At 40.6% G+C, this 25,891-nt stretch overlaps 2 protein-coding genes across 3 annotated transcripts in view; both read left to right on the top strand.

Moving 5' to 3' along the window:
* met (MET proto-oncogene, receptor tyrosine kinase) overlaps positions 1-8,185 on the top strand; it is a 43,977-nt gene extending 35,792 nt beyond the window's left edge. Inside the window, exons 17-22 of one of the 2 annotated variants that reach the window (XR_014729724.1) lie at positions 3,619-3,800; positions 4,141-4,250; positions 4,747-4,912; positions 5,090-5,226; positions 5,902-7,133; positions 7,263-8,185. Coding sequence is in view for 1 of the 2 variants with exons in the window: in XM_084672192.1 (XP_084528318.1) it covers positions 3,619-3,800; positions 4,141-4,250; positions 4,747-4,912; positions 5,090-5,226; positions 5,902-6,151 (845 nt within the window). In the remaining variant the exon portion in view is untranslated. Of the gene's footprint in view, positions 1-3,618; positions 3,801-4,140; positions 4,251-4,746; positions 4,913-5,089; positions 5,227-5,901 lie in introns of both variants that reach the window. The other variant, XM_084672192.1, reaches the window with a different exon arrangement.
* A 4,361-nt stretch (positions 8,186-12,546) lies between these two features.
* Positions 12,547-25,541, top strand: LOC146258302 (F-actin-capping protein subunit alpha-2-like). Its single transcript, XM_084671762.1, is given in 11 exon segments — positions 12,547-12,816; positions 18,712-18,775; positions 20,343-20,394; positions 20,550-20,613; positions 21,541-21,589; positions 21,592-21,746; positions 22,013-22,092; positions 22,609-22,687; positions 23,620-23,691; positions 24,207-24,269; positions 24,587-25,541. Coding segments are annotated over 11 exon segments (858 nt in total). The 5' UTR covers positions 12,547-12,777; the 3' UTR covers positions 24,728-25,541.
* Positions 25,542-25,891: the final 350 nt, after the last annotated feature.

Genomic DNA, 25,891 nt, shown 5'->3' with positions numbered 1-25,891 from the left:
TTGTCTATCTGACCTGCAGTACTAGGCTTGTCTATCTGACCTGCAGTACTAGGCTTGTCTATCTGACCTGCAGTACTAGGCTTGTCTATCTGACCTGTAGTACTAGGCCTGTCTATCTGACCTGCAGTACTAGGCTTGTCTATCTGACCTGCAGTACTAGGCTTGTCTATCTGACCTGCAGTACTAGGCTTGTCTATCTGACCTGCAGTACTAGGCCTGTCTATCTGACCTGCAGTACTTGGCTTGTCTATCTGACCTGCAGTACTAGGCTTGTCTATCTGACCTGCAGTACTAGGCTTGTCTATCTGACCTGTAGTACTAGGCTTGTCTATCTGACCTGCAGTACTAGGCTTGTCTATCTGACCTGTAGTACTAGGCTTGTCTATCTGACCTGCAGTACTAGGCTTGTCTATCTGACCTGCAGTACTAGGCTTGTCTATCTGACCTGTAGTACTAGGCTTGTCTATCTGACCTGCAGTACTAGGCTTGTCTATCTGACCTGTAGTACTAGGCTTGTCTATCTGACCTGCAGTACTAGGCTTGTCTATCTGACCTGCAGTACTAGGCTTGTCTATCTGACCTGTAGTACTAGGCTTGTCTCTCTGACCTGCAGTACTAGGCTTGTCTATCTGAATTGTAGTACTAGGCTTGTCTATCTGAACTGTAGTACTAGGCTTGTCTATCTGACCTGCAGTACTAGGCTTGTCTGTCTGACCTGCAGTACTAGGCCTGTCTATCTGACCTGTAGTACTAGGCTTGTCTATCTGACCTGCAGTACTAGGCTTGTCTATCTGACCTGTAGTACTAGGCTTGTCTATCTGACCTGTAGTACTAGGCTTGTCTATCTGACCTGCAGTACTAGGCTTGTCTATCTGACCTGCAGTACTAGGCTTGTCTATCTGACCTGCAGTACTAGGCTTGTCTATCTGACCTGCAGTACTAGGCTTGTCTATCTGACCTGCAGTACTAGGCTTGTCTATCTGACCTGCAGTACTAGGCTTGTCTATCTGACCTGCAGTACTAGGCTTGTCTATCTGACCTGCAGTACTAGGCTTGTCTATCTGACCTGCAGTACTAGGCTTGTCTCTCTGACCTGCAGTACTAGGCTTGTCTATCTGAATTGTAGTACTAGGCTTGTCTATCTGACCTGCAGTACTAGGCTTGTCTATCTGACCTGTAGTACTAGGCTTGTCTATCTGACCTGCAGTACTAGGCTTGTCTATCTGAACTGTAGTACTAGGCTTGTCTATCTGACCTGCAGTACTAGGCTTGTCTATCTGACCTGCAGTACTAGGCTTGTCTATCTGACCTGCAGTACTAGGCTTGTCTATCTGACCTGCAGTACTAGCCTTGTCTATCTGACCTGCAGTACTAGGCTTGTCTATCTGACCTGCAGTACTAGGCTTGTCTATCTGACCTGCAGTACTAGGCTTGTCTATCTGACCTGCAGTACTAGGCTTGTCTATCTGACCTGCAGTACTAGGCTTGTCTATCTGACCTGCAGTACTAGGCTTGTCTATCTGACCTGCAGTACTAGGCTTGTCTATCTGACCTGCAGTACTAGGCTTGTCTATCTGACCTGCAGTACTAGGCTTGTCTATCTGACCTGTAGTACTAGGCCTGTCTATCTGACCTGCAGTACTAGGCTTGTCTATCTGACCTGCAGTACTAGGCTTGTCTATCTGACCTGCAGTACTAGGCTTGTCTATCTGACCTGCAGTACTAGGCCTGTCTATCTGACCTGCAGTACTTGGCTTGTCTATCTGACCTGCAGTACTAGGCTTGTCTATCTGACCTGCAGTACTAGGCTTGTCTATCTGACCTGTAGTACTAGGCTTGTCTATCTGACCTGCAGTACTAGGCTTGTCTATCTGACCTGTAGTACTAGGCTTGTCTATCTGACCTGCAGTACTAGGCTTGTCTATCTGACCTGCAGTACTAGGCTTGTCTATCTGACCTGTAGTACTAGGCTTGTCTATCTGACCTGCAGTACTAGGCTTGTCTATCTGACCTGTAGTACTAGGCTTGTCTATCTGACCTGCAGTACTAGGCTTGTCTATCTGACCTGCAGTACTAGGCTTGTCTATCTGACCTGTAGTACTAGGCTTGTCTCTCTGACCTGCAGTACTAGGCTTGTCTATCTGAATTGTAGTACTAGGCTTGTCTATCTGAACTGTAGTACTAGGCTTGTCTATCTGACCTGCAGTACTAGGCTTGTCTGTCTGACCTGCAGTACTAGGCCTGTCTATCTGACCTGTAGTACTAGGCTTGTCTATCTGACCTGCAGTACTAGGCTTGTCTATCTGACCTGTAGTACTAGGCTTGTCTATCTGACCTGCAGTACTAGGCTTGTCTATCTGACCTGCAGTACTAGGCTTGTCTATCTGACCTGTAGTACTAGGCTTGTCTCTCTGACCTGCAGTACTAGGCTTGTCTATCTGAATTGTAGTACTAGGCTTGTCTATCTGAACTGTAGTACTAGGCTTGTCTATCTGACCTGCAGTACTAGGCTTGTCTGTCTGACCTGTAGTACTAGGCTTGTCTATCTGAACTGTAGTACTAGGCTTGTCTATCTGAACTGTAGTACTAGGCCTTTTCGGTCCTACTTTTGTTATCAAAAGAAGTTAAACTCACATACCGCCCCTATGATATCACCATGCAATGTTACAATAACATTAGCAGCTTTATCTCATCACGACTGGATGTTGTGGAACAAGCTGATGCAGACTTGCAGACATGATTGTGATGAACGACCTCCTGGTGGCGTGGATGACATTAGAATCTTCTTTAACCATGTAACCTGTCACTTTGACCAGAGAGATTAATGGATTAGATGGGGGTTATAGCTACCAGGCCTAATACACTAACAAATAGACTTACAGGGTATTCCCTAATGCTTCAACTTTGTCGCCGACTTCTCTGAGAGGGAGTTTCTACAAAAACGGATTCCTGATTTTAGAGATTGTGACGCTATTTACTATTGTTTCTTTAGAGTGTTATTGTGTATTTGTGTGGCATTTTATGTCTTTGTATTTTTTGTTTCATATTTTTTTCAAACCATGCCAAAATGGCCTAATTAATTTTGACTTCAGTATTTTTTCATTTTGCTGTCATGGTTACAGTGATAGGGTCATCAGCTGTTTCATCCTGGCTAAACAAGATTCAGTTTCTAACCAGATTAGCAGGAGAGGGCTTCAAGTGTTGTGACACCAGGAGTCCTGATGTGATTGTCCAGTGGGGATGTGTTCTGCTCTTGTGTGGAGTAGGGGGAGGGGTTATGGGCTCACATATTTAAATACACTGACTGTGTGCCGTGGTCTCCACAGCTGGTGCTCTGACTGGCACATACATTTTGAGGATTGGTGCTTTGTTCATGAAAATATCAACAAATTGTGTATAGAAATTTCACAACTGGCACACAATTTAGTCATTAGAATTCAAGTGACTTATCCGTTGAGAGCTTATCACTTGAATATAAAATGTATTATTCAGTTTATAAATAAAACTGACTGCTTGACTGACTTCAGACTATACCATATACACATATAGTGACACAGATGTGTATTTGATGCCCATACTGACGTCATCCTCATCCCCCTCCCTCTTTGACTCCCCCAGGCATCACAGACCTGGAGGAGGTGTCCCAGTTCCTGAAGGAGGGCATCATCATGAAGGACTTCTGCCACCCTAACGTGCTGTCCCTGCTGGGCATCTGCCTGCCCCCCGAGGGCTCCCCTCTGGTGGTGCTACCCTACATGAAGCATGGGGACTTGCGCAACTTCATCAGGGACGAGACCCACGTAAGGCTGTTGGACACGGGCGCGCTCTCGCACACCCATCGCACAGACTGGACACCCTGAGGGGAAACACGCTCTGTGCACGTAGAGTCCCCTCACACATGTACTCACATATACAGTCGTAGTCCTTCATGCATGCACCACAAACACACAATATCACACAGATGCGTTTACTTACTCCTACAAATACACACGCGTCTATTTACACAAGATTACAACGGCTAACATAATCCCTTGCATAAACTTGCAATTATTTTGAAAACTATCCAAGACAAATATTCTCAGGCTGAATGACCACCATGTACATAATATTGTCTTTTCTTCTGATGTGATGTTTTCTCAGAACCCCACAGTGAAGGACCTGATGGGCTTTGGCCTGCAGGTGGCCAGAGGCATGGAGTATCTGGCTAGCAAGAAGTTTGTTCATCGAGATTTGGCTGCCAGGAACTGCATGTAAGCTTATTCTGCCAACTTGCATAACTGTGACTGACGCCATGTTGAGATTTTACTGTTTGATATGGAGTGTCATTCCATCATATTCAGCATACACTCCTGTGAATAGACAGAAGGTAAGATAAGATAGAATACAATAATAAATGGTCTTATAAACTTCATTTGAAGATAGAATAACATGTTTTTTTGTATGTTCTTTTGAGATGAAAATCTTCTTTGGTATCTCTTTTTTTATGTATACAAAAGAGAAACTCTTTTGTAAAACTCTGTAGTTGAAACTCTGTAGTTTCAGGTCAAACCCTTTAGATTTTCCCTCTAAGCATTCCAGAAACCTCTCGACTGAACCTAAGTGTTCTATTCAGAACCATAAGGTTCTCTGGCACCTGTGTCCACAGGGTGATATCTTTCATGACATCATTTGTGCATCGTTTGTGTTACATGTGGCTCTGTAAACTGTGTGAGTTTTGGTTGACCCCTGTCCCCCTTCTTCTCCCAGGCTGGATGAGAGCTACACAGTGAAGGTGGCAGACTTTGGCCTGGCCAGGGACGTATATGACAAAGAGTACTACAGCGTCCACAACAAGAGCGGCGTCAAGCTGCCGGTCAAATGGATGGCTCTGGAGAGTCTGCAGACGCACAAGTTCACCCCCAAGTCTGACGTGGTGAGCGTCTTTACGCTCGTGCAAAACACGCTTACTCACCTAAAGAAAGTTTTACACTATACCTCATATAGTGTAAAGAGATACTGGATGGGGGGGGGGGGTTACATTTATGAGGAGAAAACCAAATTAGCCCTGTACATGCGATTCATTTTGTGTGTGTTTTTTTTTTTTTTTAAGTGGTCATTTGGCGTGTTGCTATGGGAACTGATGACCCGGGGAGCCCCGCCCTACTCGGACGTGAACTCGTTTGACATGACAGTTTTCCTGCTGCAAGGGAGACGGCTGCTGCAGCCGGAGTTTTGCCCTGACGCACTGTGAGTGGGAACACACACACACAAACACACATTGTACTAAGGTACTCCCAAATATATAGAGCTGACAGCAGCTTTCATTGACGCAGACACACACGAAACACTGTCTCACATAAACACACATTCCTGTCCTTGACCTTGACCACTACATGTAGAGCCATAGCTCAGTGCTTCTGCTTGGCAAAGGACTCAAGATGAACTGAGGCCCATTGTTAAATCAGCCCGGCACACGGTCCACTGAAGCTTAAGAGAGAGAGTGAGAGGGCAGAGAGAGAGAGAAAGAGATATGGAGGGAGAAATAACTTGTGAAGCTGCACTTTTGGCTTTGTAACACAGAACGTTATCTTAATGATAAGCCACTGGAAGTTGTTCTGTGTCTGTCTCTGACCAATGAAAGCATCTCCCTATACTGTGTAAGTCTTAGTGTATCAGTTTTAAGTGTTCTGATGTGTGAAAGCAAGAAGAGGATCCCCCTCTTTAATCCCTTTCACTTTAGAAATACCACAAAGGTACAAAATACCCAACCAGCTCCAACAACCTTGCACATATCTGTCTGAGGTAGTTGAGAGCTTAAAAAAGCACACACTTCCAACCCAAAAAGACATAGGTTTTATAGGATAGTATTGTTCTACCATGTGTTTGCCTCGTTCAGCCTTTCTTTTCCCCTCCTGCCCCCAGGTACAACGTGATGGTTGAAAGTTGGCACCCCAAGCCAGAGCACCGGCCAAACTTTTCAGAGCTGGTGTCCCGCATTGCCTCTATTTTCTCCAGCTTCAGTGGCGAGCACTACATCCTCCTCAACACCACCTACGTCAACATCAACAAGATGACCCCGTACCCCTCCCTCATCCCGCCTTTGCCCACCTCAACCTCCAACCTGCCCCCCTTTCCTCCCTCCCCTTCCTCTCTCGGCACCCTGGAGCGATAGTGCAGCACCTGAGAGAGGGGGAGAAAGAGAGACAGAGAGAGAGAGGGCGAGAGAGAAAGAGATGAAAGACAGGCACCACGACGATGGTATGGGAGAGGGATGGAAAAGGAAAAAGGAAGAGAGAGAGAGACAGAGAGAGAGAGAGAGAGAGAGAGAGAGAGAGAGAGAGAGAGAGGGTGGGTGGGTGAAAGGAGATGTGTGAAGGACTGTGAGTGTGGAGTACTGTACAACAGCTAGACACTGGACGGTATGCCTAAGAAAACACACTGCCAGAATACTGACATGCTCATGTGTATATTTAGTGACTCTACATCTTCACAAGCATCAACCGAACAACCAGGATTTTTATGAACTCTCAGGACATCTTATTTTGGAGCTCAAAAGAACTCTGGGTGACCTGAGGTCAATCAAGGACTGTTACACAATATAGGACATGGGATATGGGAGTTTCTTTCAAAGACTGACATTAACAAAAGGTATCATCTCAGAAGCACAAACGTTTCAATGACTACTCTGCCCCAAAGCAACACCTGAATTATTGGACTACAGATCCTCTCATGGCTGTGGGTGGCATGGGTGGCAGTCCCGAAGGTGGGTCTCAAGCCTCTTTGCAACCATAACTTCATGTGAATACTCAGCGACTGAAGGTCGTATTGTGTCAAACAAGACAAAGCGACGCCTCTGCACTAATATGGTGCTACTTTCAATCTTATCCCCTTCTTCTCTCGCATGCCTCCGCATTTGGACTAAACCCAGCTTTCTCACCTCACAAAGAAAAAATCTGTTAAAGAACTCCAGCTATCGGGGGCATCAGTTACACTAGGAACAGAAGAGTATTGTGAGTTTGCATGAGGATTGATAACGGACAAAAAAAGTCATGGCGGAATCCATTCACCATAACTTGCCGCCACGACAGAAAGTGAATTCCAAGCCAGACAACCTTCTGGCTTAATGAGAACGTTGCTGGCCAGATGCGAGGCAGGTGAGTTTTGGACTTACGAATGAACACTGTTGTTGTGAGAATAGCGTTTGATATAAGTGGGTAAGAAAAAACGCGATAGTTTATGTGTGTAATTATCTTTGACAACTTCCTTTTGATGTTTCTCTAAAGGGAGTTGTGCCTGAGTCACCTGTGTGGAATCCGCAGATGTTTCCAAGTTAAAATTGCCAGTATGTGTGTGTATTTGTTGTGTCCTTTCAGCAAGCCACCCCTTTAACTTGAAACGACCTGTGATAATGTGGATGATGTACATTTCATGCATGAGAATTAAGCTCACACTTGAAAGTTGAAACATTTCCAAAGTTGGGCGTTTTGTGGCATGGCCGTGGCACGGCACTACATAATCTTAAGGTCTGACATCAATCCAAAAAATCCCCCCTAAAATCTCAAAGACCTCATGACAGCTATTTACTCATTTGGAAAATATGCCTCAAAGTTAAACAGTACCTTTGCCTTTTTATTTGTGTAGCATTTTTTTTTTCTTCTTCTTTGAAAGGCTGCTGTCTGAATTATCCCTGTTGATGGACAGATATGAATGTTTGTATTAAACAAAGTGCAGTGCTCTATTACTGAATATAATTGAGCCTAGAAGTTGGTCCAATATAATGCTAGAAGATGTATATGATTGCAACATCAATGACAAAGCAACTTAAATAATTAATACATTTCAATTAAGCACTGCCATTTGTACAAAATACATGTTATAACAGAAATAATAATGAATTTTAGCCTCCGTGGAATTTTATGTTTTACAGTGGTAAATGTGTATATAAGTAAATGTTGATACGTCTTTGTGTATAGGTCCTGTATGCACAGTATAGGAACTGGAACTAGCAACACTTCTTTAAATTTAAGAGTCTCCACATTTCATTTAGCATTAAGAAGTGTTGTGCTTGCTTTTCTCTACCCTATTTGTATATTGTACAATGTCTCTGTAAAAGCTTTGTCTTTGATATTGTCTATCAAATGATGAGGGTACATGTGACTATTTTATGTTTCTCTGACTGAATCAGTGTAATAAAGCGTTATTATCAGAGGGAGTCTGTTTACATCCCTTCAGTCTTGAATTGAAGGCCGACAGCCTGTCATCTTATGTCTTTAATGACTACCTGCTTTCATACAGTCATGGTCTTGTCACTGTCTCACTGTTTCCATACGATGTATGAGAGGGAAATGCATTGTGTAATACCTGCTTTTCAATGTATTTGACACCAACCCTGTTGTGTGTGATCGGTGATTTTCCTAAGGAGGAAAGAAGTGGTCTAAATGCTTCGAACATTGCACCAGTATGGTAACAACATTTGGATAAATAATACTTGCATCATTGATTAAGCTACAATAGAAATGGTGTGAACACCTAAGTTGAATGAAGAGAGCAACTTTGGGCATGTAGACCCACCTGTTTGCTTTTGTTCCGTGTCTGCTGCTTTGCAACCTTTACTTGGCTGATGGGGACCTTTGACCACTCATGTCACCTGACTCTTTCCCCTTTTGGCCATGATGCATTGTTGTCTAGACAGGGATAACAAGTCTAGACCTACAGTAGCAGTGGATGTGGCCTTTATTACAACTCAGGGTTGCTTGGCAACTCAAATTGTAGGGCTGTTTTCGCCTTTGGTCTAAATATGTACATATATCCACACAGATAGACAAGCTAAAGAGGTACTTTTATGGAGACAGACAGTGATGGTTCTATCAGTGCCAGAGCTCTTAAGATGTACTAATCAGTGACTCCGGAAAGACTAGTGCAGATGACCTTTTTGTTTTATCTTAGTCTCTCCATCTTTGTTTCTGTCAGTCTCTCTCCCACACTGTCTCAAGCTTCTTGCTCTCTATATTCAATTGCTACTTCTTTAATGTTTCCCTGGTTTCCCTCTGCCCCTTTTCTCTTTTTCACACATCTGTCTCTCACACTTGCAAACATTAACACACGCATACCTACTCAAAGTGGAAGCAGATATGGGCTGAATACATGAGATTACAAGAGTGGGTGTGCTTTTTGTCTCATCAGGTGAGTCAGGATTATTGGTATGCATGTATCTGGAATGTTCTGTAACTTCCTCCCAGCACCATACAACTCACTCTATCCATTCTCAGTAACTGATAAAGAAAGCAAACCCAACAGTAACTACTGCTCAACATGAGTCAACATGAGCAATGAACCCTTAACAAACATCGGCAAGCGAGAGAAATATAAACAGATTTAAGTCTAAGATACTAAATTAGAATATAATAAGACTTTGAATGACTAATATTGAATTACTTTAAATTATTAATAACTATCTGCATGGTTTGAATTCCTCTAAGTTTTTAATTTGAAAAGTAATCAGACATTATATCAGGGCCTATGGAGGTTGAAATAGATGATAAATAAACGACAACAGTTAAGTTGGGGGGGGGGGGTTGCTTTGACATTGGTCTATTCTAGCAGCCCACACAACAGTTTGAGGCAGACTAGTACACAAGGTTTTATTAACTGTTTGGGCCTAACACAGAAAGTCCAGGCAGTCTTGCAGCCCAGGAACAACAATTTCAACTGCACATCACACTTGCCAAAATGCTTAACCTTTTCACATTTTAGGCCATGAAACATTAAACTTTCAGACTTAAATCCATTATTCAAGGCATTTTATGATGAAGACATCTTTGTTTCACATCTACAAGGTTTTGCAAGGCCCATATTCTCACATGCCAGGCCCATATTCCATCACACAGCTCTTCTCAAAGTTCATTCAATATAGCTCAGGGAATCATGTAGATGAGTGTGTAATGTAAACTTCCATACTAACTCCTGAATTGTGCCATGTTATATCATCCTTGCTCTCTGATTTTGTAAAGACTACCATGAACTGCTTGTTGGCACATATCTGGCTTCAAACAACATGTCTGGCTGGAACAAGTAAAGAAAACATTTTTTTTTGTCAGATTTGCACAAGAGACATGTTCAATGGGTTCATCTAACAAAGTTGTGCATTCTATTGCTATCCTACCAAATGAATAGCTGTTTTCCATTTCACAAGAGGGGGCATGCCTAGATTATCACAACACTACTGTAAATGCCAAGAAGCATAGGCTGCCCATTAGAATGGCACATGTACACTGGTTTCAAAATTGTCATGTCATATCACACACGAAATATGAATTGTAATATTCAAGTAATCAGTACAGTGATAGTGAAGAACGTGAACTCAACAAAATAATTCCCAGAGTCAGGCCACTACAATCTCTGCTATCTGTTCTGAATTTCCACACAGACCCTATCATGCGGTTGGTGCAAACCAGATACTGTCTTGAGGTGTTGAAACATACAGTCTGAAAAGACTAACTTCATGTAGAGTTTGATTTTTGTCCAAAAATACAATCTGGCTCCCAGTGATTCTCAGATACTCTGGGAGGAGTTGAACAATGTCACAATTGCTCTGAATGGTAAAAAACTAAAGTTCACACAAAAGATTTTACTCCATTCTTCCGGAATAATCTCAACACTCTCTCTTTAACATCTTTACTGTTTAACTGAGTCTATTGAGTTATTTTACTGATATGATCCAAAACAGGGACATGTAATGTAATGTGTCTCTGAGGTGACTAACCCGGTGCTGTGTATGAGTCACATGAGAGGCTATTGAAAGGAAGTGAAATGTATTCTAAAGGGGCTTTCGTCCTAAAGGTAATGAGTAGCTCCTGTATCAACACAATGGCAGCAGAGTCAGCGTAGGGCATTCAACTTCAAGGAAGATCACAGTGCTTTAAGCCCCTCTTTTGATCTCCAAGCATGCCTCACCTGGCATTAGCGTCTTTCTCTGGGATCACTCTCCCACTCCTTGGCAGATCTTACTGATGTTATTTGGAATTGTATGGAGCTATGCCCCATAGAAAATCTGTACCCTTTTTTCTGGTAAATACATAATATATCAACTAATTCAATGCTGATACTTGATGCAGCGAACAATTACTGTTGTTGTATTTGTATCTCTGATGATTTTGTAAGGATGAGTACACAACATTTCTGGAGCTTAGTGTTTTAAGAATTTTTAAGCTGCACCCAAAGCCCATTACCTTGACTTTTGTATATATTATTTTCTACAACCTGTCTATTCTCGATTGATAAATATACTGTATCTGGAGTCACCTCCAGACAGACTTTGCTAACTGCTTCTATGCAGAGTGAAATATGCTATATAACTTATATAAACTTTCTTCGGCAAACAATGGACTCTGACAGTTTTCTTTCACACACTGTCAATGCAAAATACAGTAGCTATGTTTGTTTGCACTGTTTGTTAGGTCAAACTCTTATACCATAGAGTCAAACCTGTGATATGTTTCATTGTTTGTGATGTCTCCAAATGATTCGTACCAAATCTACAATGCATCTCAAAGATCTGGGATCATACCCCAGAGATGCTTGATATGTGACTGGGAGAACTGCTATTCACATTTTCAAGGAAACATTCTTCAAGAAAAGACGAATATATTGAGATGACAAGGTACACCTTTGCTGAGTAGATTGAGTGATATTGGCAGACTGGATTGACTAACCAAACTCCTTTGCCTGTCTTCTATTCTCCTTCTTGGGGAAGACACAATCATGATACAATTTACAAAAAAATGCAGCCCCATCACAAGATATTTATGAGGGATTACTACGATTGTCTTTTTCATGGGGTCTGTTATGTTCTGTTATGCTTGGAGTGTGACACTGAGACAGTTTTGGTCTGTTCCCAAGGACAAAGATATGATGTAAGGTTGGCATGCCATCTTGTGGCCCTCCTTGGGATACACTTCACAAACAAGAAAAGTGATTTGAGGGATTCAATAATTATTTGGGAACTTTGAGACAGTAGGATATCCAATAATGAACACATTTTGTGACATATACTGTCATAACCCCTTGTGGATATCAACATGTATGTAGGTTTGAGGCTATTACCACAAATACTTATTGTGTTAAAGTAGTTATTGGCTTTGGGGAGTTTATTTTTGATTGCTATTATTGGTCAAACATTTTCAGGAAAATATTGACATAACCTTTTCAACTGGAGCATGGAGTTTAAGAGCCAGAGGGTCATGATTTAGATTTAGACACTGATTCAGATTCTGAAGAGGAAAAGGTTTATGGTGAATAATTAATTTAAAAAATCTTAGCTCAAATGTTTAAAAGTTTGCAGCAATTAATTGTGACATGTTTTTTAGTCCGAGGATATAATTGTGACATGTTTTTAGTCCAAGGTTGTAAGGTAAACATCAATGAAGGAGTTCTCAGAGTCTGTGTTTCTAGAATATTTATTCAAATTAAACAGGGAGCATACCAAGCATCTTAAATACACTATATTAAACAATACAATATCATTTCAAAATTCGATTACACTTTGATTAAATTGTTGACTGTATATATCTTCCATATATGTGACTGTACTGTGCACAAGGGCGTCAAATATTTTCAAGTTGTCAAACGTTTTAAAAGTGTATCCAATAGCAGAATGTTAAAGGTCTTGTTGAGAGACAGAAACAATTAAATTAAATACATTAAAGAAGAATTGAGAATCCTTGTAGTGATCGGATAGTGACAATCTTACCATGTGATGACGTCACTCTTGGTTTGCCAAACGGTGGTGCCGGAAGAAAAATGGCGGATCACGATGAGCAGTTATCCGATGAGGAGAAGGTAAGCTTCTCTATTTATTCACATTTTAATGTGTTTAAAATAATTTGCAATGCCAGTTTTCCCCAAAAGGTCTATTTTTATGCCTGTTGTTAACTATTCAATCTATCCCGCCGTTGGGGTGTAGAAACAGGCTGCTTGCTAACAGTAACATTGCTAGCTAGTCGTCTATTATTTTTAGCTCAGTCGCTGCCCAACTTCCGCTCATTTGCAAATCTCTAACGGAGACTCCTTGTACGGTCCTGACTTAAAATAGGTTCTGTGCATCTTTTAAGCAAGCTAATTACTTTATATAGTTGTATAAAGACCTTTTAGCTGACGCCAAGCTTTAGATATGCAGTAATGTTTATGCATGTTTGGCTTGTAGCTACGTGTCAACAGACAGTGTGTGGGGAAGTAGGCTGTTGGTAGCGTGACTTTGTAGCTCTAATGATATTTAGTGCACTTTTCGTTAATGTGTACAATATTTCATTTATTGCAATGACCTAGTGTAGAATAACATGATTAACTACTTGGCTGACCCAGTGCTACACAGCTATGAAAATATTTGTAGCTAGCGGGAATACATTGGCTTCTTTGGCTTGAACACTACTAGCGCGAGCTCCCTATTTGTAGTTTAACTCGAGACTGTATTAGGCTGTAATTGATCTATTCCTTAGCAGGAATGGTAGCCAATCAACCATTCGTACAGTTGGTTAGCTCAAGTTATTCAGGAAACAACCTATGGTTGTCTTAACCTGGATGGTTGAACTGTACCTTGATTTAGAAAATGAATTAGAATGTTTATACCATACGCAGCGTGATGGGTGTGGCTCTTTCCATCACACACATTATCTGATCAATTTTAACTAGAATCTATTTACGTGAAAGACTCGGGAGCATTGTGTGAATGCTGCCCCATCGTGTTATAGCCAGTTAGTAACATGTTGTGGTCAGCCGTCCAACCTTTCTTGATCACATAACTCATTATAACTCATCATTTAGAATGCCAGCTTCCTTGTTTTATAGATCAAACCAACGTTAATGTCCTCATAGCCTGTATGTGATTAAACCGAGAGAGGAGTCGAATGCACCAAACCTTGTGATGTCAAAGCTAGACATGTCATAAGAAACTAGATTTACAAAATGTCTTTGTGTTTACCATAAAATACTATAGGCCCTATTTCTCTTGTAATTAACGCTTTTTACATATAGTATATAGTTGTATGGAGAAGTTAAATGCTTCTTGCAGTTTCAGTGTATAAAATGTGCCACAGCCTAGACTTACTTTGACAGATGACTACATATCACAACTGTTGTGATAGTAACTGAAAGTGTCTAGGTCAACAATTTATCTACTTTTAACCAACCAATGTCTTCTACCCCTAATCAGACATTTTTAAACTAAGACCCTTTACACCTGTCAACCCACACATACCCAGCAGGTGGAGAGGGAATTAAACATAGGTAGATAGCCGAATGAGGGTTAGGCTCATTGAACAGTATGGGTGCTGATAGTCAGTCCAGCAGATAATCGGTCAAACTCTTGTTGACAGTCTTGCTAGGAAGACAAACAGATCTTTCAAGAGAATTCATTGAATGCATTAATCTGTATTATTATTCTTTGTTTACATGTTTTATTGTAGTACAGCCACATCTGTCTGGCCACCCTTCCATCCAACAGATTCCCCTCTGACCACAATCTGGTTGAGCCAATCGCAGCCGCTTATTTGATATTGGAGAGTTCAATATGATGACAGTACACAGGAGCGTGTTGATTGGCTCTGATTGGTTGTATCTATCCAATTGCATCCAGAAGCAAACTGAAAATGAACAGAGAGTTTCCAGATCTATACTCACCCCAGGCTAACATCTACAGGCCTCATACAAGGGTAGCTGGTTTTGTGGGTGGAACTGAAGAATCGGAGGCCTTAAGAATGCTAATCTTGTCTGTACGTGTCTAACCCTCTGCAACACTGGAGAAAACGGACCCAGTGTTATGTTCCAGTGTTATACTTTTTATTTGAAACAATTGCAGACCAGGCCTCCAGTCAGTTGGCTTCAAGAGTCTAGACGTGTTTTAGTGTTTTACTTTGCTTATCTTACTGCATAAGCATCGGCTCATGCCCACCCCCCTTTTGTGGTCTGTAGGTACAACTACAACACTTAGGCCCTTGCACACTGAGTGCGAATTATTCATATGCGTTTTTTCGCAATCGTCAGCCTCAAAATTCGGTGGCTCTGAATTGCCATAAAAATATCAAAATGCTGGCTATGGATGTGAAAAATGCAGAAAATTGAACCCGATCCTAACTTTTTTTTGACGGATGAAAGTTTCGGAGGCAGTGTGGATTGACATACCGCGAGGTTGTATTTATTTTTTAATGTGCGAACATTTCGGACACTAATTTCGGACTCAGTGTGCAAGGGCCTGTAGGGTAGTAGAATTTGACAACCTCAGAATCATTGTGCACCCAGACTTAATTCCTTCTCTGACAGTCATCCCTGACTTCAAAGCCCCATTTTGAACAGGAGTTCCAAATTGAAGTTGGATCATCCCTCAATGCAGGTCATTCATTTAGCCCACAGTACCCTCAATCATATCGGACTTTTCAGGGTTCAGTTAAGGCGGCCGCCTAAGCAATACACGCCTGCCGCCTTAACTACGTAGTCGTCAGAAAATAAAATAAAAAATGGTATTAGTCTATCGCACCAACTAGCCCCCCTAGGTCCCCCCCCACACACACACACACACATTTTCTGCGGGAAACCTTGCTCTTTCTGCACGTATTCAAACTTCATTGTTCCATATTTGTCTCGAGGCCAGATTGGTTGAACCCCCCCCCCCTCCCCCTCAGAGACGAAGTGCAGTGTCGTCTTCTGCAAAAAATGTGAGGAGGCTAGACGACTACCCGTTAAGGATCTGGGTGTGCTGATAAAGAGGTGTAGGCGGTTATGGGATTAAGAACGATGCCTGTAAAGCAGCGAGCCGTCTAGAACGAGGAGAGCCCCTCGGAGGCTTGATGTTGGGGGCACCTGGGATACATGGCAGGAAGAGATACTAGCTGGTGTCTCTCAAGGACTGAACTCCCACAGGGGGGCCTGTTTGTCTGGGAAGAACACAGTCTTTTCTTAGTTGTGAAACACATTTCAGTTAGGGTTTTGTTTTCTACCCCTAAGTCACTCATAAAACTGAAAATGGTTTTATCCCACGGACAACAATGCCGTGAAATTGAAAAGGACAAGATTTAGGGTGACTCTTTGCTGTCCGTCTTTTGTAAGGCAGCCGTTAAATGGGAAGCGGTCCGGGCATTTGATATTGTCACGCCACGTACCGTGTGTTTGCATAGGCTCCGCATCGTTTGCCACAGAGTAGGCATCACAAGCTATGGTGTCAAGAGGAAGAGCCGCACTTTGGAGCAGTGCTGCTCCTCCTCTCAAAGGGCCTCTTCATCCGCCATTTCTTACACAACTATGTAAACTTCCAACTATACAAAAGGATTATTAGCCTAAATACTGAACCTGCAAACAAACAATTATTTCTGCAAAACTGGTCACAATATTTTTTATTCTGCTCCTCCAGTGATTTAAAAAACTTTAGCAAATAGGCTATGCGGTCCCGGTACATTGCCACTATTTAAACTTGTGATTGTCTCTGGTCAGGCTAAATCCCTCAAAATTAGTTTTTGTAATTTTCAATACAAAATATTAATCTGGGCATAGAAATGCCATTATTACAATGAAGTAGTTATTTACTTTTTCCACCTGTTGGGTTTTAATAAAGTATGTGGGGCACTTTATTAAGACTCCATTGGCTTCCTGGCAGAACATCTATGTGTGACAGCCAGGACACAATTCAGGGCTTGTTTCACACATGGTGAAGGCAGTTGTTAGATAAGGAACGACACACATTGTTAATGCTGGGTCATTTACAGCTTTTAGTGAATTGAAACTGAGTTAACTGCATCGTGAACATGATTGAATGGAAACTCACCAATTTCAGTAATTTCATTTTCAAATCAAATGCCAGGCCTTTGATGTTCTCAATAATAAAAATTAGTTTTCAACGCCTTTAGTTTACAGTAACCAAGGCAATTATGATGATGGACAGTGTGATAACTAATCAATGCACCCTTCTGTGAAACCTGCCTTCTTTTCCCTTATTGTTCCTGTACTTAATGATATAGGCCACGCCACATGCATGAGAAACAATTTAGTTTTTGCATTGCACATGATTTTGGCCAATCACTCATTGTGACTTGTGGCCTGCAAAGCAAACAGCTGATTGGATGCCACTCTACCATCAGTATTTAATAATGAAGTGTAGCTAGAACGAGGATTGCATTGTACGTACATTCCATCCATTCACCCTTACAATGACATAGACCTGGACACTGGACTTGATCAGTGTAAACCTGGTCTATACCTGTTTTATAGCACGAGGATCTTGAGAACAAGCCTAAACACTAAGGGTAGACCTATAGATGATTTGGTTCTATAAGTCATATATTTTAAAGTATTTTAATGGTTTTGCTGACAGTCAATAAATGTCAAACAATGATTTAATATTGCAACATCGGATGCAATATAATTTCAGGTTGTGGTTATTGTTTTTTAATGGGTCTTCTTCTTATATGTGAGCATGCTTGGTTTTGACCATAGTCTCGGCTGAAGACCTGGGTTTTAATTTAGGTCACCAGGGCAAGTGCATTTACAGTTACATTTACATACAATATTCACTTAAAGTTGATTTGGTTCTAGATAAAAATAAAAATATAAATTGATAAATATCCTAACGACATGGCAATCTTTTGTATAGATTTGTACATGATGTTAGTGCAATATGTAAGATAAGTGTAATTTCTAAAGAATACAGTACATAGACTACACAGTTCTTGTCCTCTTAAATGGGGTGTTATGCCAAAAAGATGAAAGATGTGTGGATTATAGAAAACGTAATGCCTTTCCATACGTCCTCGTCATTCTTTTTTGCAAATAAATAGGCTTACTCCGATAGCCCAACTAAATACATCTTGGTAGCCTATAATGCAAATGGACTGAAGATAACCTAATAACACTCTGACATGATTTACTATCTACCTATCCTACCTGTCTGCAGTTGGAGGCCAATTTGGCTAGACACACATTATGCTAAACACACACACACACACACATGCAATATCAACCCTGTGAAGCCCCTGAAGGGCCTGGGCCAGCCACAGCTCAGTGGAAAACAGTACAAGAGGTGGGGTGCAGGGACTAGGTTAAACTACCCAGCGCATTTTTATACCCCTATATGGTTATGAGCCACTTGGGGAAGGGAGACGTTGCAGTCATTATCAGTTCTGCATGTGACCTGGAAACAGGAAGTGTTGTGGTACAGCAACAGTATAGAAGTGAAAGGGGGACACAGTACATTTTAAGAGGCACAGTGATACTGTACAGAAAGGAACCCTCACATTCTGGGTTTACGATTTACAAGCCTCAAGCTTACTCTTAGCTGTGTTAGGATAAGTACTTGGGAAATGCTGTGTTCATGACTTTCATAGCTATCTTCTTTAGAAAAGCTGCTTCTAGGTTGCTGGTAAAATGCCAGCTTTAGCGACTGGGACTTTCCGTTGTCTTGTGAAACTTAGCTCTGTTACAACTGTAGTCTTGATTAGAAAACACTGGCGCTTCCACATATAGGCCATGTGGTAGAATTCTTATGATGTAGTTCCCTGTCGTAAAACAGTCATGTAAAACATATGCCTGGAGCTGTTTTGTACTGTATGTGACCTGACCCTGACAGTTACCACATGCCCTTAATTTGGAGCTGTTGAATGTGACACAATATGGTGCTAGGATGACTGTGTTTTATCCTACCTAATAGGCTGCTACCTAAATGTCTAAAAGTGTGTTTCCTGTTCATTAATGCAGGTACGCATAGCAGCCAATTTCGTCATCCATGCTCCACCGGGAGAGTTCAATGAAGTTTTCAATGGTGAGTGTTTGTGTTTATCTGTGGTCATATGCAAGTGTCTCACATGGTTGCTTCCAAAATTTAAGACACCCACCTTTCTTGCAACTCTGTGACATTTCCCATAATGCAACACCTCACTAAAGCCGTATGTTTTGTCACTTTTGATGGTGTTGCACAGATGCTGCTACTTTGTGATGTCAAGCCATGCACTTCAGCGCCTCAAGTCTTTGTCTTGGTGTCTGCACTGGCTCTGCTCTTAGGTTATTTTCACACCAAACTTGTTGAACCCATTTGAATCAAACCCTGAAACAATTTTCCCTTTTAGTTTGATTTGTTTGGTGTTGTGAGAACACACCAATTGCACTAGTGTGCGGACCAAACAGCCGCACCGTAAGTTACATTTGTTTGAAAGGTGGGGTCGCTTCTAAATGAACCCTGTAGCCGTTCATATGAACCCCAACAAAACACCCAATTACAGGACGTGACCTGAATTGCTCTTTTTTTGTGGATTGAATACACTAATTATCAATACAAATGTGATATTGTAAAAAGAGTAACTAGTTAGCCTGAGGAGTATTGAGTAGCAGCAAAGCGTTGCAAGGTGATTCTTTTGCAGTAGGTCTGTCTCATGACAGACCATCTTGTTTGGGAGTATAGTGTTGACAACCTGAATCTGTGACAGGTGTTCACAGTCAGTCGTGTCATCAGTTTGGTATCACCAAAGCAGTCAGTTAGTTTGACCAGACATCGTTCAATAATTTCCAGGGTACTGCCCTCTCAGTATGCTGTTTACACACACAAAAATCATTCTGGCAAAATGCTGTTTTCTCTAATATTGGGTGAACTAAAGTGGACACACAATTGGACCCAAAATTAGTTGGAGGGAGAGGGGGAGGGGGAGGGAGGGAGAGAGGGAGAGGCTTTTGAGAGGATGAAGTTGTAGGAGACTGCAGGGGCCATCCTAATGCTCCAACGGCTGCATGTGTGTTGACACCATTGTTAATCTCCCCCCCCTGTTGTGATTAGCGCTGCTGCTGTCTTCTGTTTCTTATCATGCCCAGCACAGCCCCTCTCTCCCCATGCATTCTGCACTGCGGTGACAGCCTGTCCCCTTTCATCTCTCTCGGATTTCATGCCTTTTATTGACTGTTTTAACATGCTGTCTGTTTCAGTCCTCCAGTCAAACATGAACTGTGGAAAGACGAGACAAACAGACACACACAGGACACAGTGAAAGAAAGATGGAAAGAGAAAGAGACTGATGCACACACACCAACTTTATCTTGCTCGCTATCTGTCCGTGTCACCTGATGCATTGATTACTCTGCATGCATGTATTGTTGTCTATATATACATTTTCTTATAATTGAACAAATTCCCAAGACTCAATGGATAAGTGTGCGTACCGCGTAGGCTTAAGTCTCACTGCAGCTGCCTGGGTTTGAACACCCTTTGCTGCTTGCCATCCCCTCTCTTTCTCCCCTACATTTCTTGTCTGTCTATACGGTCACAACACTATGTAAAAATAATAAAAGCATAATTGGCCCCCCAAAATACATATATAAAAATGAAAGTATTCCCCACACAGATGTGCGATTGCTGCTCAACAATGACAACCTCCTCAGGGAAGGGGCTGCGCAGTAAGTCAACACTATCTCAATGACTCTTGTAATCTCTAATTATTCACTTCTCATATGCTGCTACATATAAATGTAGAGATGTGCCACTCTTATTGCAATGTTTTTGCTCATCATCTTACCATTAACCTATTAATTCTTGTGTTGTATTTCTTTAGTGCATTTGCACAGTACAACGTGGACCAGTTTACCCCGGTGAAAGTTGAGGGAAGTGAAGAGCAGGTGGGTCGCTCTAGAAGTTTCCAGGCAAACCCAGAATGGGCAGGGTGTTATCTCCAAACGTATGAAGTGGTTCCCTCTCCTCATGGCTTCCCTAATCTGATTCCTGAAGGTGAATTTTAGAAGGCATGCTTCTTGGAATCATCAAGATGAAATCTGCCGGTTCCAGACTATTAAAATGGACCTGCAGTCCTGTCTCCTAAACTAGTTCAGATACAGCATATTTGAAGTGACACTTGAGATTAGAACACTTTTCACAGTAATAATCCGTTCCAAAAACATCAAGTCAAAATCAAACATCTGACGTGTCAAATTGTAAAAACTGAATTTACATAACAACCATATTCAGTTTTTTTTTCTTTTTTTTTTAAAGCATCTCTGCTATAATTGTATCATAACTAAGCTTCATATTGCACCAGTAGACTGTGAAGACAGGAGTTGAGTATGGATGCTAAGGATCCTCTCGACCAAGCTCATGACTCTTCTGGAACAAATGGAGAACTGTCGGATTAAACATGTCAGGAGTCATGAGATGGAAGGGTAACTCCATCAAATGAATCCAATCCTGTGTTTTCTAGTCCTCAAACCCTCTTCAGGATTTCAGTAGTGGACTGGGAGAAATGTCTGTCATGAGTTGAATGTCATATTCAAATTTGTTAAAGCTTGTTAAGTAATGCAAGCAACTTGGATATCTCTTCACTTTAAGAGTTATCACTCTAAGCAAAGGTCTCAAACACAACAACCTGAAGAACATACAGAGCATTTATGATAAGAGAGTGGATTTTCATATGCTTTGCATTCACCAGTTCAACTGGTAGTAATAGTTGCGTAAATGTGTTACTTTTAAGATGTTGAGGTTAACATCTGTTCTCTATACCCTTTTTCTTTTCTTCGCTCTTCACCTCTTGACCCTCAATCCCCTGTTCCAAGGTCTTAATCACAGAGCATGGAGATCTTGGAAACGGCAGGGTCCTGGACCCAAGAAAAAGATCTCCTTCAAGTTTGATCACCTGCGCAAGGAGGCCAGTGACCCGCGGCCCCAAGACGTAGACAGCGCCATGGAGGGCTGGAGGAACGCTGTGGACACTGCTGTCAGGGCCTACGTCAAGGAGCATTACCCCAATGGTGTCTGCACTGTACGTACCAGAAACACTGCTTTCTGCTCCAACAGTGCATAAGCCTGACTCATTTTCTATTAACATTCAGGAAATTACAGCTGTGTGTACCAGACAGGTGACTTTCTGTCTCACTGTCAGGTTATAACTTTACGATGACCAGAAATTGTTATATTGCATAGACATACAGACATCATTAATGAAGGTATTCTTATAATACTATCCTGCTAAATGTAACAACATTTGGAAGTATATTTGGTTGATGGGTGCCATGTTTCTGTCCTTAGATTTACGGGAAAACCATTGATGGACATCAAACTATCATTGTGTGTATTGAGTGCCATCAGTTTCAACCAAAAAACTTCTGGTATGTGAGATAGGCTTATGGTTTCATTCATCATCCAGCTCTCTTGTGTGTAAAGTAAATATTCTATGTTTCTTTTCTGACTCAAAGCCTCTGACCTCCTTTAAGAATTGAAAATACAATTCTGAAATGTTCCTAACAAAAACAAAACAATGTCAGGCTACCATAGCTTGTAAGATGTACTCAAATTATCTCAGGCATCCAAGCCAGTTAATCTTATTTGTCTTTGTGCTTAATTATTCTTACTTGCTTGAGGTTCTGTAAATCAGGGTAAGATAATTAGATAAAGACTACACCTCCTTTGCGGGTAGATTTTGAAGAGTGTATCGGTAGGTTTCTAATCTAAAGGCAATCATGAGGTGTTTCTTAATCACACCTAGTATTGTTTTATTTCATTAACATTATGATTAATGTTATCCAGGCAATGCTCCAAGTTGTCTCCCAATTACAAAGTGATATTTGTCTTGTTGATGGAAAACAGTACAATCTTACTGTTGTTTTTTCTCTCTTGTTTCTAAGGAACGGACGCTGGAGGTCAGAGTGGAAGTTCACCATCACCCCCTCCACAACTCAAGTGTCCGGAATCATGAAAATTCAGGTGTGTTTTTGTATCAACCACTTTGTATGTATACTGTGCTATGAAGAAAATATTGCTCCTTGTTGTATTTTGTTCATTGGTGCACATTTTAAGGTCCAAGTAATTATTAACTACTTACTAACCGAGAGTGAGGTCATGCCGGGAAATATCAAACTGAGGCTGGAATGTATCGACCGAGCGATAGTGAGGCAAAGCCCAGGTTTTATATTTCCCAGCATGACCGAACAGTCGAGGTTAGTAAGTAGTTTATTATATGGCATTTTTAGCTTCTTTTCATTTTTTAAACGAAAATAAATGGTACCTCTAGGCTAATTGTAGCTAGCTCTCAAGTCTTCTCATGGTGTGTTTCATGTGTTGCCTAGCAACTCATTACTTTTGATAGAAAGCGGACAACATGGTTCTGCTTAAATGGCTTTAATTTCAACACAAAATAACGACACACAGTGAGTCTAGTCTTCATCCTCACTTTCGATGACAAATGTTTTTTCAGCATCATCTGGATAGTAAAACTCAGCAGCTGACTCATCGATATCGCTCATTTTGAAGATGACGTCAGAGGGCAATAAGAATACTTATCAGACCGCGGTCAATACACGGCTTGCAGGACTACCCATTAGCCAATCAGAAAGCTCGTACCGTCGCTGCCATATAATAAAACATAATAATGTATATTATAATAATTTATCCAGTTCAAGTTCAATATTTTAAATTGTGCTTAAACTGTTACAGAAACAAGCTGTTAAGTCTTAACTTAAAGCCACAGTGGTATTCAACGTTTAGAAGTTGCACCTAGTGAACATGTTAAAGTGAATTCACTTTTGACAAGAGCTGTACTCAAAATGCAAACTTAGAGTCAAAATTACACATGTCCCATCAAAACAATATAACTAAATTGGATGCATATATATATATATATTTCTCTGACTTGACAGGTTCATTACTATGAAGATGGCAACGTCCAGCTGGTGAGCCACAAAGAAGTTCAAGAGTCCATGTCGATTTCTGTAAGTATACAGTACAAAGACAAATATTTACTGGGCTTTGAAATATTGATTTGATATAAAAGGTGTTCTTTCATGTTAAAACCTTTGTAGAAAGATGCATCTAGGATCCAGTTAAGTGAATAGCCCAAGGAAATAGTCAAATTAATAACACACACCCTTCCAGGCACAGAAATACAAACATGGTTCCCACGGTCTTGGAAAGCCTGTGATTCTGGTGGTGGAAAACGAAATATATATATTTATGGGGAAAATCATAAAATGTACGAAATCAAAATAGGTGTACACTCTGTGGTATGCACACCTTTGGAATGCACTTGCAGAACAGTTATATATTTGTGGTTATGAAAATTGGGTTAGTCATCAAAATCTACAGATCAAGAGGTGTGGAAACCCTATGTCCATACCTTACATTTTACATGAAACCTTGAAAATTGAAAGATTAGCTCATGATAGATTGTTTTATTTTTATTTTTTATTTATCCTCAACTCTGAGCATGTCTTCTCTTCACTATCAGAATGAAGCTACAACAGCAAAAGAGTTCATCAAGATTATGGAGGCTGCAGAGAACGACTACCAGGTCTGTTACATTTTATATACCTTATTTGAGCTTACATGTGGAAGAATATCTTCATACCATCTACCAAAAATATAGACAACTTTCTTAGAGACATTTAACATAATTTGGGAGACACTTAAGTTGATACAATGGACTCATTTAAATTCCTGTTAACACTGCCTGAATAGTCATTTGCAGTCACTACAAAGAATTAAGTATATGTTGTCCCTACAATTGCTGTTGTACAAGTTGTTGCATCAAGCGTGATTGGACTAAACCTAATCATTTTTTCTGATTTATAATATATTTTTGTTTTCATTCATGTATTTTCTCCTCAGACTGCCATCAATGAAAATTACCAGACCATGTCGGATACTACCTTTAAAGCCTTAAGACGCCAGCTTCCTGTGACCCGTACCAAGATTGACTGGAATAAGATTCTGAGTTACAAGATCGGCAAGGAGATGCAGAACGCTTAAAATAAGAGAATAATAACTCAACAATATTGCATGACTGGATTATTGTTTTGTCTTTGTTCAAATTACAAAAAAATTGGGAAAAGGAGTGTTTGGTCCACAAATTTCACATACTCTGTAAAATGCCTACCCTTATTAATGTTTTTATACAGACTCTGATAAAATACCTGTATAATATATAATAATGATATGCCCATTATTTGGGAAAATAAAATGATGAAGAAATTATAGACAATAAGGAGAGGGCAGATTTTCATATGCAAAGCACCCTGATTAAGTTTGTCATAAGTGCAATATTTATAGATGTGGTGAGACCACAACTGGTCTTTGACCTCTGAAAAAAGCCAATCCAATTGCAATAGCAAGATAAATGTTGCAGGGACTCAGAGTATTTCGGCTAAACAGATTACCCATCAAGATTACTGTTAAAAAGATATATATTCCTATAATATTGGTACTCCCTCACTGTTACCCCAGTATATTGCAATAGCTCAAGCTGTCCTGGGAAACTTGCAAATTAGCTTGTGACTGTTTAGCTCTTACCTAAGGAGGAAAGGAGTGAAATATATTGACATCTTAATTAACAAGTATTTAATTACTGCGTAGTGTGCAAAATGTTCGATTTACAATAAAATAAAAAGTAACACACTTCCTCGGTGCTTATTTTTTATTAAAACAAGACCTGACTGTATTAAAACATGGCACATTGTAATATATAGTTGTATTAAAAACCTGTTTGTCAATTTGGTGATTTATTTACTTAAGATAAATTGTAATTCAGTCAAATTATGCTGCATTAAATTAAAACTTTTCTATTTACCGACTCACTCATATTTTCCCAAAATAGAGCACATTACCTCAAACTGCTAAGGAATGTTAGTAACGACTTTTTTACATCAAGTATTAGCCTCACTTTTTTTTACACGAAGAACCTAGTTTACTCTCTTCAGGATTTTTTAAAATCTGGATGAAGAATAGTAGGCTGCTGAAAATACTTTTTACTTTAAATAACTTTTTTGGGCGTTTTAGTATACCATCGATTGTAGAAAATGTATACTTTAATGCGTCATTTGTTAGTTTGGATATTACTAAAATCCAGTGCAGACAACATACAATACCAAGGCACGTATTCTGTCAGCACACTATTATTTTCTGAGATTATGATCA

This window comes from Hypomesus nipponensis, chromosome 14 (genome assembly GCF_054491055.1).
Source record: "Hypomesus nipponensis isolate SF chromosome 14, ASM5449105v1, whole genome shotgun sequence".
NCBI lineage: Eukaryota > Metazoa > Chordata > Actinopteri > Osmeriformes > Osmeridae > Hypomesus > Hypomesus nipponensis.
This window is presented reverse-complemented; position numbering and strand designations above follow the sequence as displayed.